The sequence below is a fragment of the Salmo salar genome, chromosome 19, assembly GCF_965601325.2.
Source record: "Salmo salar chromosome 19, fSalSal1, whole genome shotgun sequence".
NCBI classification, from domain to species: domain Eukaryota; kingdom Metazoa; phylum Chordata; class Actinopteri; order Salmoniformes; family Salmonidae; genus Salmo; species Salmo salar.
Genome location: NC_138309.1, coordinates 29332985 through 29349126, shown reverse-complemented (window position 1 = coordinate 29349126; position 16142 = coordinate 29332985). Strand labels below are relative to the sequence as shown.

At 42.2% G+C, this 16142-nt stretch overlaps 1 protein-coding gene across 4 annotated transcripts in view; it reads left to right on the top strand.

Annotated features, from left to right (window-relative positions):
* Positions 1-5008: 5008 nt before the first annotated feature.
* The window catches only part of LOC106578706 (voltage-dependent L-type calcium channel subunit beta-1), a 155583-nt gene continuing 144449 nt past the window's right edge, over positions 5009-16142 (top strand). For 2 of the 4 annotated variants that reach the window (XM_014157831.3, XM_014157825.3), the window contains exons 1-2: positions 5009-5557; positions 8135-8227. In XM_014157831.3, the coding sequence (XP_014013306.1) occupies positions 5480-5557; positions 8135-8227 (171 nt within the window). In that variant the 5' untranslated portion in view covers positions 5009-5479. The remainder of the gene's footprint in view (positions 5558-8134; positions 8228-16142) is intronic. The other 2 variants (XM_014157824.3, XM_014157830.3) reach the window with 2 other exon arrangements.

Here is a 16142-nt window from a genome sequence, read left to right as displayed (position 1 = left end):
GTGAACCCACACTTACAATTGATTCATTTTAGGTAATACGTTTCTAGTGTTAACCGCTCTAGGGGGTGTGGGACAGTAGCGTCTCACCTGGCCAACATCCAGTGAAATTGCAGAGCACGAAATTCAAAAATACACAATTCACATATTTGACATTCTTGAAAATATATGTGTTATACATCAAAATAAAGCTTAACTTCTTGTTAATCCAGCCGCCGTGTCAGATTTCAAAAAGGCTTTACGGCGAAAGCAAACTATGCAATTATCTGAGGACAGCGCTCAGCACACAAAACATTACGTACAGTTACCAGAGAAGTAGATTAGTCACGAAAGTCAGAAATAGCAATAAAATTAATCACTTACCTTTGATGATCTTCATATGGTTGCACTCACAAGACTCCATGTTACACAATAAATGTTCGTTTTGTTCGATAAAGTCCCTCTTTATATCCAAAACCTCCATTTTGTTGGCGTGTTTTGTTCAGTAATCCAATGGCTCAAATGCGGTCACAAGAGGCAGACGAAAATTCAAAATAGGATCCGTAAAGTTCGTAGAAACATGTCAAACGATGTTTATAATCAATCCTCAGGTTGTTTTTAGCCTAAATAATCAATAGTATTTCAACCGGACAATAGCGTCATCAATATAAAAGAAAAACAAGAAAGGCGAGCTCTCAGTCGCGCGCAGTAACCGGCTCTGAGGACATCCCAGGATCCACTCACTCAATGTAGTCATTCTCCCTAATTTTTCAGAATAAAATCCTGAAACAATGTCTAAAGACTGTTCACAACTAGTGGAAGCCATAGGGAACGGAATCTGGGTCCTATCCCTTTAAATGCCGGATAGGCTTTCATTGGAAAAACAGCCATTTCAAAGTAATGGCACTTCCTGGATGGATTTTCCTCAGGTTTTCGCCTGCCATTTCAGTTCTGTTATACTCACAGACATTATAACAGTTTTAGAAACTGGAGTGTTTTCTATCTAAATCTACTAATTACATGCATATCCTATCTTCTGGGCCTGAGTAGCAGGCAGTTTAATTTGGGCACGCTTTTCATCCGGAGGTGAAAATAGTGCCCCCTACCCTAGTGAGGTTAACGTGCAGAAAACCCAGGCTTTTACGAGAGCAGAAATCAGTGAAACAGATAGAGTACAAGTCAGAATTGGGGCTAGCAACAGTAGATGGGGCAACAGTAGAGGACAGGGGGAGCTCTGCAGTGTTGTATATTTTTGTATATAATTCCTCTTTTAAATAGTTTTTTCAGTGTCCATGTATCTCATTGGCATCGGCAAATTCGATCTTTACTTTATAGAGAAAAACAGTTACTTAGGGACAATAGAGTCTACATTGTATTGTGGGGGAAGGAGTATTGTCTAAATGTACGATAAGCTGAATTTGGGCATCAGTATATGTAGCCTAGTGTGCTTATAAGTTTTTTCCACATCTGCCTCTCCTCAGGGCACTGGGCTCTCTTTCAACTGGAAATGTTTCCTGCAGCTTGCTTAGGGATTCATCAGCGCTTGTGAACTCCATTCTCTGTGTTCCCTTCCATACCCACAATACTGCCGGGAATCGGACTTGAGACTTGATTCCTTTTTCCTCCAGTGACTGTCTGATCGAAATTAATTGCTGGTGTTTTTTTCTCAGTCTGGCAGACAGGTCCTGAACAAATCGAATGACTGGTCCTGGCCCTTGATCTCCTTTCCCCCCTGTGCCCTCAGAATGTTGACTTTGCTCTGATAGTTCCACAGTTTAAAGATTACCATGCAAGGGCATCGCTCCAGATCCTCTGGCGACACATCTACGCCAAGCTCCTCCGATATCAGCTTGATCACGTGGCTGGAAAGGTCCCCTTTTTCCTCATCCTCCGGTGAGGACAACATTCTCATATTATCTTGTCTCTCCCTATTTTCTAGCTGATCCAGTTCATCTTGTTAAGTTTACACCTGTTTCCAGATGGCCAATTTTGTTGTTTTGTTCATCCACGCGCCTGCCCTGTATATGGATATCTGACATGATAGACTCTACTTTCCTTTTGGGCAAATCTACTGTTTTTTTTTAATAATTATTTTTATTTATAAAAATATATATTATACCCCTTTGTCTTCCCAATTCTGTGGTATTTTATTGATAGTTACAGTCTTGTCCCATCGCTGCAACTCCCGTACGGATTCGGGAGAGGCAAAGGTTGTGAGCCGTGCATCCTCCAAAACACAACCCAGCCAAGCCAACACTGCTTCTTGACACAATGCCCTCTTAACACGGAAGCCAGCAGCACCAACGTGTTGGAGGAAACACCGTACACCTGGCGACAGTGTCAGCGTGCACTGCGCCCGGCCCGCTACAGGAGTCACTAGTGCGCGATGGGACAAGAACATCCCTACCAGCCAAACCCTGCAAGATGTTGAAGCGTGATTCATCACTCCAGAGAACGCGTTTCCACTGCTCCAGAGTCTAATGACGGCAAGCTTTACACCACTCCAGCCAACGCTTGGCATTGCCCATGGTGAGCTTAGGCTTGTGTGCGGCTGCTCGGCTATGGAAACCCATTTCATGAAGCTGACGTTGCTTCCAGAGGCAGTTTGGAACTCGGTAGTGAGTGTTGGAACCGAGGACAGACAATTTTTACGGGTTATGCGCTTCAGCACTCGGCGGTCCCGTTCTGTGAACTTATGTGGCCTACCACTTCACAGCTGAGAGGTTGTAGCTCCTAGACGTTTCCACTTCACAATAACAGCACTTACAGTTGACCGGGGCCTCCAGTATTTATGCTGCAGTAGTTTATATGTCAGGGGGCTAGGATCAGTGTAACGGCTGTCTTTAGAGAGAGTGGACCAAAATGCAGCGGAGTTAGTGTTCATGATATATTTAATGAAAACGGAACACTATACAATTACAAAAACAATAAACTGACAGCCAACACAGTCCTGTCAGGTGCAAACACTGTAACAATAACAATTACCCACAACCCCCAAATGAAAAGTTGGCTACTTATGTATGACTCCCAATCAGCCACAACCCTCTACAGCTGTGCCTGATTGGAAGTCCCGCGGCCAAAATAAACGAAACAATGAAAACACACACTTCTCTTCTGCCACGTCCTGATCCAACTACACCCTCTACTGGTCAGGACGTGACAATCAGTCTGTTATATCTGAACTATTTATCCTGTCTTATCCAGTATCCTGTGTGAATTTAAGTATGCTCTCTCTAATTCTCTCTCTCTTTCTCTCTCTTTTTTTCTTTCTCTCTTTCTTTCTCTCTTTTGGAGGACCTGAGCCCTAGGACCATGCCTCAGGACTACCTGGCCTGATGACTAATTGCTGTCCCCAGTCCACCTGGCTATGCTGCTGCTCCATTTTCAACTGTTCTGCCTGCAGCTATGGAACCCTAACCTGTTCACCGGACGTGCTACCTGTTCCAGACATGCTGTTTTTAACTCTCTAGAGACAGCAGGAGTGGTAGAGATACTCTGAATGATCGGCTATGAAAAGCCAACTGACATTTACTCCTGAGGTACTGACCTGTTGCACCCTCGACAACCACTGTGATTATGATTATTTGACCCTGCTGGTCATCTATAAACATTTCAACATCTTGGCCATGTTACATTTTACATTTTAGTCATTTAGCAGACGCTCTTATCCAGAGCGACTTACAGTAGTGAATGCATACATTTCATTTAATTATTATAATTTTTTTTTCTGTGCTGGCCCCCCGTGTTATAATCTCCACCTGGCACAGCCAGAAGAGGACTGGCCACCCCTCATAGCCTGGTTCCTCTCTAGGTTTTTTCCTAGGTTCTGGCCTTTCTAGGGAGTTTTTCCTAGCCACCGTGCTTCTACACCTGCATTGCTTGCTGTTTGGGGTTTTAGGCGGGGTTTCTGTACAGCACTTTGTGACATCAGCTGATGTAAGAAGGGCTTTATAAATACATTTGATTTGATTTGACCGGGGAAGCTCTAGCAGGGCAGAAATGTCTCGAACTGACTTGTTGGAAAGGTGGCATCCTATGACGGTGCCACGTTGAAAGTCACGGAGCTCTTCAGTACGGCCCATTCTACTGAAAATGTTTGTCTATAGAGATTGCATGGCCGTGTGCTCGATTTTATACACCTGTCAGCAACTGGTTTGGCTGAAATAGCCAAATCCACTCATTTGAAGGGGTGTCCACATACTTATGTATATATAGTGTAGATATAAAACACCAAGTATTCAGTAATATGCTGTAATATGCAAATGCCTACAACCACCCTGCTTGGTCTAATCAGTGGCGGTTTTAGACCATTTCAACTGGGGGGGCCAAGCTGGGGCCAGTTGTACTGTTAGAGGGGCCAGTTACATTAGACGTTATTGTTGTCATATCGTTTTCTTCACTGCATTGCAGGCATTAGCAGGCAAAAGACCATGTTTCACGTTGCAATTGTCTAACCTCTAGGGGACCCCTTCCCGTTCTTATCCAGTTAACGGGATTGATTTTGACAACAGCCAGTGGAAAATCAGAGCGCCAAATTCAAAAGTATCTAAAAAACTGCACATATTAGAGTGGCCTTTTATTGTCCCCAGCACAAGGTGCATCTGTGTAATGACCATGCTGTTTAATCAACTTCTTGATATGCCACACCTGTTAGGAGAATGGATTATTTTGGCAAATAAGAAATGCTCACTAACATGTAAACACATTTGTGCACAATATTTGAGAGAAATACGTTTTTTGTGCACATGGAAAATTTCTGTGATCTTTTATTTTAGCTCATGAAACATGGGACCAATCCTTTACATTTTTCATTTACCTTTTTGTTCAGTGTAATTGTCCATTGGCGGAAGTGTCTGGTCAACAAGATCTATTAGTCTACAAACACACCTATCAATCCCCTTTGGTTTCAACCCCAGCATAAAACTCCTCCTTTAGTTTCAACCCCATCATAAAACTAACTATTGTTATACTAAAAACTCCAGCAGCTATGATTAGTCATACTTACCGTAAATTGAGACAATGCTTAGGCTATGCCTGTGCCTTTGCTGGATATGCGCGAGTTTACCTGCTTCCAGCAGCTATTATCAGTTGGGGGGAAACACTGCCTGTGAGATAACGTGGGAGTGAGGGGCAGAGACTCGGTAAAGGGACTTAGCTTTTGAATGACATGCAGTCATATTTTATTTGTGTACCTAAGCGGAGGAAACAAATCCTTTAGGAAAAAGCTTTTTACGCAAACTGCTCCTCCTTCCCAAGCCTTCCCGATTGTGGTCCGACTCAATTTAAGACTGAAAAGCAGAGGCTGAGAAAAATAGGAGCGAGTCACTTCACTTCTGCGCCACCAAAGTCTCTTTCACACAACTATTTCTATTAATCTGGACGTTACTTCGTGTCAAACAAAAATCGGCTCTAAATTTTGAAGAGATCGGGAGTCACGCATGACCACCGAACCTTGAAAAGGTGTATTTTCTATCTCAACGATAGACCAACGGTTGGATGTCAAATGGTCCATAATAACTTGCAAAATACGCACTCACTTTTGGACAGACACATGGATTCGCTCGAAAACCCTGGACTACAAGTATGCACAGTTGTTGTATTTTGTTATTTCTATGCCTAGTTCGCATGTGTATGGTAATAAATAGCAGCAAATACCTAATTTCAATTTCTCTCGTCTTGGCGACAAATGTAACGCCATAAAGTAAACTCCAACCGGAAGTTGGTGGAGTCTGCGTTATGTCAGGTGGTATAACCTGCTAATTAGGACGAATGTTTATCTGTAATGTGAACAGTTAGGTTACAGTTGTTTCAGGCGTGTTACACAGTTATAACTGTAATTTGGACAACTTGTATTTAGTTAAAGTCAATTGAATTGCAGCTGCCTGATTATTTTACCTGGTGAACCCTATATGGCCAACTGGTTTATTAAATTAGAAATACATTTTTTGCGTCAGTAAATATGTAGATGTTTGCAAGGCCAGTCCAGTAGGCTACAGTAGTCTTAGCAGACTAAACTCCACTCCATGGTGAAGGAAGTTTATGATGAACTTTACCAACGGTGTGGAGCCAAGACGAGGCTTTGTGGAATCTAGCTCTGACTACATCGATTTGCCTTAGGTCAATACTTCAAAAAATGTAAATTATGAAACGCTCACCTTGTACCTATGTTTATCCTCTGTAGTTGCTTGCCTTTCTTTTTTTGCTGAAACCCATACTTTTTCAATAAACATTATTCAAAGACAACCACCGACTGTTTGCTTACTGCTGTTGCACTAAGGTGGCATCTCATTGAATCTCAACAAGGAAACAGTCAGTGGTGGTATTTAATTAATGTTTATTGAAAAAGTATGTCTTTCAGCAAACAAAGAAAGGCACTGCGACTACAGAGGACAAATATAGTTACAAGGTTGCCGTTTCATAATTGACATTTTTTGGGCTATCGATGTAGGCGGAGCTAGATTCCACAAAGCCTGGTTTCGGCTCCATGCCGTTGGTGAAGTTCATCAGAACCTTCCTTCATCATGGAGTGCCGTTTAGTCTGCTACAGTAGCCTAGGGGTTGGTGTTGATTCACAGCTAAGCTGAGGTTTGTCTCCCAGCCATGCTTTGATTAAGTAAATAGATGGTCTTGACCAGGTCAGTGGTCCAATGACATGGTGTAATTTTATTACATTACAGTACACGGTATAATAGCCTTGGTTTTGATTTACTGAAAGAGCAAATTGCTGGAAGTAGCCTACTGGAAGCTGCACTATTTCTACTTGCCTGTCTCTTTATGAATGTAGTGAATTCAATTCAGAATATTCAATGACTACTACTCTTTTAAAAGGAGCATGCCCGGCTCAGCTTGCCTCTCGCGCAATGAGGCACACCTGGGACGAGCATACATACCCGGTTTCTAAGTAACCAACAGAATAGCTTTATTTTTATATTCATCCTTTTACATGTCCTGGGGGAATGGGTGAGAATGAAAAAAAGCAGCTTTGGATGGTTGGGTGTTTTTCAGTTGCTACTAACAACATGAGCACCTCATCCCTGTAATACAGCACTGTATATTCCCGATAAGTCAAATCAAATTGTATTTGTGAGATGTGCCGAATACAACAGTGAAATGCTTATTTTACAAGCCCTTAACCAACAATGTAGTTAAGAAAAATACGTTTTAAGTAACAAAATAAACATAACAAATAATTAAAGAGCAACGGTAAAATAACAGTAGCAAGGCTATATACAGGGGGTACCGGTACAGAGTCAATGTGCAGGGGCACAGGTTAGTCGAGGTAATTGAGGTAATATGTAAACTACTGTTCAAACGTTTGGGGTCACTTAGAAATGTCCTTGTTTTTTTAAAGAAAAGCTAATTTTTTGGTCCATTAAAATAACATAACATTTATCAGAAATACAGTGTAGACATTGTTAATGTTGTAAATGACTATTGTAGCTGGAAACGACAGATTTTTTAAATGGAATATCTATCTACATACTGTAGGTGTACAGAGGCCCATTTTCAGCAATCACCACTCCTGTGTTCCAATGGCATGTTGTGTTAGCTCATCTAAATTTATAATTTTAAAAGGCTAATTGATCATTAGAAAACCCTTTTGCAATTATGTTAGCACAGCTGAAACTGTTTTTCTGATTAAAAAAGCAATAAAACTGGCCTTCTTTAGACTAGTTGAAAATCTGGAGCATCAGCATTTGTGGGTTCGATTACGGGCTCAAAATGTCCAGAAACAAATAACTTTCTTCTGAAACTTGTCAGTCTATTCTTGTTCTGAGAAATGAAGGCTATTCCATGCGAGAAATTGCCAAGAAACTGAAGATCTCATACAACGCTGTGTACTACTCCCTTCATAGAACAGCGCAAACTGTCTCTAACCAGAATAGGAAGAGGAGTGGGAGGCCCCGGTGCACAACTGGGCAATAGGACAAGTACATTAGAGTGTCTAGTTTGAGAAACAGACGGCTCACAAGTGCTCAACTGGCTGCTTCATTAAATAGTACCCGCAGAACACCAGTCTCAACGTCACCAGAATCTTTGCTCAACGCACTCTATTAACAATTAATTCCCAATATGTCTTTGTTGTCTAGGTTCTACTGTGTTACCTGCTGATAAAGGTCCTTTCATGTTATTTTTCTGTTTTCTCCTTCTGCTAAAGTCACATGGAAAAGGAGCACGGAGAAAAGGCAGATTCAAAGGATCAGACGGCAGCACCTCTTCAGATGCAACAACCAACAGCTTTGTGCGACAGGTATGGGGAGCTGTAGCACACTGTGTTCAGCTTATCTAAAGGGAAGACACATTCCATTTACAAGGCGTTTACCACCTGGGTATCTTGGAGGTCTATACTTTTCTGTGAAGGCAGTGATTTCAATTGTTAGCAGTGAGAATCTGAGCTGAAGTGAAAGTGTGTGGTGTGAGAGTGATCTGACTGTGACTGTGTTAGAGATGGGCCGTGAGTGTAACCTTAATGGAATGAATGTGATGATATCTCAAGGCATATATGATTCAATAACCGTTCATCGGACACTTATGACATCATGTCTGCACTGGATGTTTACAGCATATACTGTCATTAGAACATTCTATTTCTATGGTTTATACATAGCCAGTATGTTCAGACTGGCGTAAGAGCAAAAAATGCAAAGTCATTGATATAAATCAATGCATGTTGCAATGAAAGCCCCGTTATAAACATAGCTTGGGTTCAGTATGTTAGTGGTCTCTGTGAACTGCAGGCGGCTCTTTAGCTTAGCAGTCAAAGTGCTTAAGAGTGGCTGCTGACACTGTGGCCTGTTATAAAGCAGACCCTCTGAGCTACACAGTGTGTATGTGAAGCACTCACGGTGTCTGGTCTTTGTTGAGCAGCAGACCTGCAGGGACAGAGTGGGAGAGACCGGGTTAAGGATAGGCGCCTCTGCCGAAATATTTCTGCCTTTTTTGGAGGAGATTAAGATCGCCTCCTCTTTGTTGCCAATCGAAGTGGATCGGACCAATATGGCACGCTGTGGAATTGCCACCTCCTTTCGCTCAGACAGAAAAGGTGTTTGAATTGAGGCTACGAGATGTTCGCATTTGCTTTTTCCATGTGTTTATATTGCACTGACAGCTGATCAGTGAGGACCTGCTGGGTAGATTAGGGGGTGGTGATGAAGGTCTTCTCTGCAGTGATATGTCATGCCCTTCCCCCTCGACCCCCCGGAAGACTGGTCCTGTGAAGCTGTCACATGTCCATTCCCACAGTCCCCCTGGGTATTCCAACAGGCTCATTAGGCCCACCCCCCTTTAACATCTCTGAGTCATCATGGCTAAACTCAAGTAGACTGAGAGCAACTACAGTAACTTACATCTGAGACACAACACTGCAGGAGATACCAGGATTTACGTGGAAATTAGGATAGGGAAGAAGAAAGAAAAGTAGGAGAGAGAAAAAGAAAAAAGAGAGAGGCAGGAATGTTGTTCAGTACGAGGGTCAGACAAGCAACTACAGTATATCTGACACTACTGAGAGAGATACCCAGACATGATGTAGCAAGTAGGATGGGGAGCGAGAGAAAAGTAGAGAGCGAAATAAAAAAAACAGAGAGGGGGGGAAAGGTTCTAACACGATCAGACGGGCACAGCGCAGAGCAGACATAGTATCCCCTTTTAGATGTTTGCTGGAAGAGGACACCAGGAATAGCAGCCATTCCAGGAACACTGTTAGGAACTAACATAAATACACCGTTTTGAATTGTTTTATCATAACAGTGGTTAAGCTGACCTTCTTTCCCTTCTCCTCACTCTCTCCATCTTGTTGGACATGATTATTTTCACTTCTCACACAAGTATGAGGCTGCAGTGTTTAAAACTTTAAACTAACACCATACTGGGAACTGGGTTTCAAATATGAGGAGGAAAATGTGATGTTTCACTAGCCTATTCATCAAGCTGTCAAGTTCTTTTTTATATTCTCAGACATTTTTTTTTATTGTCTAATCATCTTCACTCTTTGTTATCAGGACCCTCACCATGTCCAGCCCCAAATGTATACATATTGAAATGAGATATCTTTTTAAGACTATAATAATAGTTGAGGTACATTTTGTGATTTATGCCATATAAATATGATATCTGAGTGAGAATGACTGTCAAAATCATGGGGGGCCACCTGGAGGGGGGCCACCTGGAGGTCATGCAGGGCATGTGCCCTGCGTGCCCGGTCGGTATTCGGCCATGATTACTACAAGTTTAGAAAGCTGGCTAGACTAACTACCAATCAAAAAATTGTTAGCTGACATGGCTAATTGAGGGACTGTCAGTGACGGACATAACAAGAGAAAAACTGCTGATTCACAACCAAACTTCGAAATTGCACCTAGTGTATTCTAAGCGACCCCTGCTTTTGTCACTTATGCCTGGAACAGGCCCTGACGTGGAAAATACATTGGATTTGAAAAAGTAATCAACCAGTACTGTTTTTCATTTATTATGAACAAAAATATAAATGCAACATGCAACAATTTCAATGATTTTACTGAGTTAGGGTTAATTGAAGGAAATCCGTCAATTGAAATAAATTCATTAGGCCCTAATCTATGGATTTCACATGACTGGGCAGGGGCGCAGCCATTGGTGGGCCTGGGAGGGCATATGCCCACCCACTTGGGAGTCAGGCCCAGCCAATCAGAATGAGTTTTTCCCCACAAAAGAACTCTATTACAGACAGAAATACTGCTCAGTTTCATCAGCTGTCCGAGTGGCTGGTCTTAGACGATCCCACAGATGAGGTCCTGGGCAGTGGAGGTCCTGGGCAGGCGTGGTTACACGTGGTCTGCGGTTGTGAGGCCGCTTGGACATACTGCCAAATTCTCTAAAACGACATTGGAGGCAGCTTATGGTAGAGAAATGAACATTCAGTTCTCTGGCAATAGCTCTGTTGGACATTCTTGCAGTCTGCATGCCAATTGCATGCTCCCTCAAAACTTGAGACATCTGTGGCATAGTGTTGTGTGACAAAACTGCACATTTTAGAGTGGCCTTTTATTATCCACAGCTTCTTGATATGCCACACCTTTCAGGTGGATGCATTATCTTGGCAAAGGAGAAATGGTCACTATCAGAGATCTAAATACATTTGTGCAACATTTTTGAGAAATAAGCTTTTTGTGCGTATGGAAAATTTCAGTGTAGCTTATTTACCATCTCAGCTGTCTTACTTGGTGCTGGAAAAAAATGTCTCTAGAGCCAAAAACATTGGTCAATTTATTGCGATATGGATTTTTATCCATATCGCCCAGCTCTAAAACAACGTTGATTCAACCATTGTGTGCTAAGTGGGGAGTCTCTCCTATTCCTTCCAAATGCTCATATTATTTTGGTTTGTGACTTGTCTGACATTGGTTGAGTGCCTTCTACTCTTCTCCCATCTCCCTCAACACCACACCTGTTGCAATGGTGACTCAATCCCAGCATTCATGTGGGTGAGTGTTCAGTGTTCAGTATATTGGAGGCTCATCAGGGTTACTGTACCATCCATTACCGCTCTCAACTCTCGTTCCTGCAGTCAAACTGCTTCTGTAAGAACAGTATTCCTTTACAAATGTTTACACAGAGAGAGGGCAGACAGAGAGAGTGGGTGAAATAAGAGGAGAGACAGAGAAAAGAGCAATCATGGAGCACAAACAACATTGTAATTACCACCAATATTTATCTGTTTTATTTATATTTCCTTACTATTCGTACTTCAACTATTTGCACATTGTTCAAACACTTTACACCGCTGATAAAATAACATTTCAAATGTCTTTATCTTTTTGAGTTCAATGTTTACTGTTAATTTCAAATAGTTTTTTTTATTGTAGTTATTTTTTTCTTCTCAATTTTGTTTGTTTACATTGCCAAAGCAGGCGAAATAAACAATCAATGATGTATATAAACACTAGATTTCTGATGCTATGTATTGGCCAATAAGAGGCTTTGAAGCCGCCGGTCGGCCATATTGGAACTCTTCAGAATAAATGGAATTCTACAGTATTTCAATTAAATGTTTCAGGGACAAAGTTACACATATTTCAGTTTTTTTGCTGTTGTAGAGGGGACAGTAACATTAGAACTCTTAAAAAATATACTTTAAGGATTTCTATAGAAAACATGTTATGTTTAGCTCACATATAATTTAAACGTATGCATTAAGGTGTCTGTAATATAATAAATGTGGCATAAACTAATGTAGACATTAATAAATGCATTTCTATAGCTTCAAAAATCTATTTTACAACAGAGGAGGAGTACCAACATGGAGGCGCCTTGGCTTGAAAACAGTGCCCCTGGCAGTCATCTAGTGTATATATCATTGGTAAACATATGTTTCCCATGCCAATAAAGCCCCTTTTGAATTGAATTGACAGTGGGAGAGAGAGAGAGAGAGAGAGAGAGAGAGAGAGAGAGAAGAGCGAGAGGGCAAAGAAAGAAAGAAAGAAAGAGGTGCCCTCTGACTCTTACTGCCCATGGGATTTACAGTATAGGATGGAGGAAGTTGAGAGCAGTGGCGGTCTGGATCACTCAGTCAGCAGTGGGAGTAGTGGTGGTGTGGTCACTATCTGTTTTAACTCACAGCCCAGCTCTGGGGGAAGAAGGAGTAGTTTCTATAGGACTAAACTGCATCATGGATTCCATAAATAAAGTGGAACTGAGCTGAATGTCATTGAGGGGATGGTAACTGATACTGTATAATTGCAGGGATAAAAGCTTGAAGGGCATCGCAGTCTAATTTGTTTGAGATTTTAGGCCCTGTGTTCGTCCAAAATGGAATGATTCTAAGGTTGCATCCCAAATTTCATCCTATAACCTACAAAGTGCCCTATATAGTGCACTATGATGCACCCTATGGGCCCTGGTAATAATTTGTGCACTATCTAAGTAGGGAATAGGATGCCATTTGGGATGCTGACCCTCTCTCCATATGGATAGGAGTGGAGGTAGTGTTGGTGGGGTGTCTAAAAGGCAGGGTGTGGTGTGGTCGCAGGAAACCCCTTTTTCGTTATCTTGATTACAGACTTTTTTATTTTCTTTTCATCCGCCAGATTATGTTTTCTCCCGTTAATGAGGGGAAGGGGTTACGTAAGCGACGTATTGGCTGTTTTCCTTATCAGATCTGGCAAGCCCACGGGGTTTTATGTAATGGATACCAGGGACACAGACAGGGCATGGAGTAACCTAGTCACCTCTGTTCAGGCCACTGACAACCTTATAGACCTGAGCCCTGCTGACAATGTTTAGGGATACACCAAATGTGGAGAGAATGTACCAAAGTCTCCAACTGTACTTATTTTTTGTGATCTATGAGCCAAAGACAACTGACTCGAGCATGATGCTTCTTGTTTGTTACATATGCAGTGCTTATGTTTTTATCATAATAACAGAATAACCATTTGTTTTAAAAGCACATGAATACTAAATAAATGGCTTAGGGAAGGACAGATGGGCTGGGTGCTGAAAGCCGGTTTATGGTAGCACATCATTTCACTTGGCTCCTCTGACAGTTTAAGCTACCGGCACAGAACAGCAAGACTGCCACCAGGTGGTAAGAAATAAAGAGAGTAATATATCCATCATGACTATGAGCTAATGACTGTCAGTCAGTGTTTGCATGCATGTTTGACCTATCCTTAGAGTTGAAGTTATATGAATAGGCAGTGGCCATTTTAACATTTATGTCTTGGTGGGGCAAACAAACCAAAAATTTACATTACATTACATTTACATTATACAAAAATGTGGGATGGATGCCAGAAAAGCCACTACACAACACTAAACAATACATTAATTGCACTATAACGGTGGCAAACGGTGCCCACAAACTGTTAGGGCCTACGTAAAGCTGTCCCAACAGCAGTCCCAACACCTTAGCACTGCTACATCAGCGGAACTATGTCTGGCAGTGAACAGTTCATTCAGCCTCATTTACTGGCTTTAAAAAAACATAGCTGATATGGTTGACTTGCTTAAACAAATGTGGTTTCTACTGACAATTGAAATGTACAAACTATGGCATAAGAGGACTACAAGCGGATAAGAGGCAATCCGTAATTTTGATTAAGACATTAATGAGCGAGCGACGATGGACGTAGTCAATATAACTATTTGTTCAGCACATTTGAAATGTACAGCGACAGAATTCAGAACATGGGCCATTCTTACAGTGTAGTCGCTGTACACCAAGTCAAAACTGTAGGATAAATAAAGGGTGTATATAACAACAAACACAAACAACAAACAAACAAACAAACAAACAAACAAACAACAACAAACAAACAAACAAACAAACAACAAACAACAAACAACAAACAACCAACAACAACAAACAAACAAACAACAAACAAACAAACAAACAAACAACAAACAACAAACAAACAAACAACAAACAAACAAACAAACACATTTATTTTTATATAGCCCTTCGTACATCAGCTGATATTCTCAAAGTGCTGTACAGAAACCCAGCCTAAAACCCCAAACAGCAAGCAAAGCATGTGAAAGAAGCACGGTGGCTAGGAAAAACTCCCTAGGAAAAACTCCCTAGAAAGGCCAAAAACCTAGGAAGAAACCTAGAGAGGAACCAGGCTATGAGGGGTGGCCAGTCCTCTTCTGGCTGTGCAGGGTGGATATTATAACAGAACATGGTCAAAATGTTAAAATGTTAAAATGTTCATAAATGACCAGCATGGTCAAATAATAATAATCATAGTAGTTGTCGAGGGTGCAACAAGCACGTCCGGTGAACAGGTCAGGGTTCCATAGCCGCAGGCAGAACAGTTGAAACTGGAGCAGCAGCACGGCCAGGTGGACTGGGGACAGCAAGGAGTCATCATACCAGGTAGTCCTGAGGCATGGTCCTAGGGCTCAGGTCCTCCGAGAGAAAGACAGAAAGAGAGAAAGAGAGAATTAGAGAGAGCATATTTAAATACACACAGGACACCGGATAAGACAAGAGAAATACTCCAGATGTAACAGACTGACCCTAGCCCCCCGACACATAAACTACTGCAGCATAAATACTGGAGGCTGAGACAGGAGGGATCAGAAGACACTGTGGCCCCATCCGATGATACCCCCGGACAGGGCCAAACAGGCAGGATATAACCCCACCCACTTTGCCAAAGCACAGCCCCCACACCACTAGAGGGATGTCTCCAACCACCAACTTACCGTCCTAAGACAAGGCCGAGTATAGCCCACAACGATCTCCGCCATGGCACAACCCAAGGGGGGGGGGGCGCCAACCCAGACAGGAAGACCACGTCAGTGACTCAACCCACTCAAGTGACGCACCCCTCCCATGGACGGCATGGAAGAACACCAGTAGGCCAGTGACTCAGCCTCTGTAAAAGGGTTAGAGGCAGAGAATCCCAGTGGAAAGAGGGGAACCGGCAAGGCAGAGACAGCAAGGGCGGTTCGTTGCTCCAGCCTTTCCGTTCACCTTCACACTCCTGGGCCAGACTATACTTAATCATAGGACCTACTGAAGAGATAAGTCTTCAGTAAAGACTTAAAGGTTGAGACTGAGTCTGCGTCTCTCACATTGGTAGGCAGACCATTCCATAAAAATGGAGCTCTATAGGAGAAAGCCCTACCTCCAGCCGTTTGCTTAGAAATTCTAGGGACAATTAGGAGGCCTGCGTCTTGTGACCATAGCGTACGTGTAGGTATGTACGGCAGGACCAAATCGGAAAGATAGGTAGGAGCAAGCCCATGTAATGCTTTGTAGGTTAGCAGTAAAACCTTGAAATCAGCCCTTGCCTTAACAGGAAGCCAGTGTAGGGAGGCTAACACTGGAGTAATATGATCAAATTTTTTGGTTCTAGTCAGGATTCTAGCAGCCGTATTTAGCACTAACTGAAGTTTATTTAGTGCTTTATCCGGGTAGCCGGAAAGTAGAGCATTGCAGTAGTCCAGCCTAGAAGTAACAAAAGCATGGATTAATTTTTCTGCGTCATTTTTGGACAGAAAATTTCTGATTTTTGCAATGTTACGTAGATGGAAAAAAGCTGTCCTTGAAACAGTCTTGATATGTTCTTCAAAAGAGAGATCAGGGTCCAGAGTAACGCCGAGGTCCTTCACAGTTTTATTTGAGACGACTGTACAACCATCCAGATTAATTGTCAGATTCAACAGAAGATCTCTTT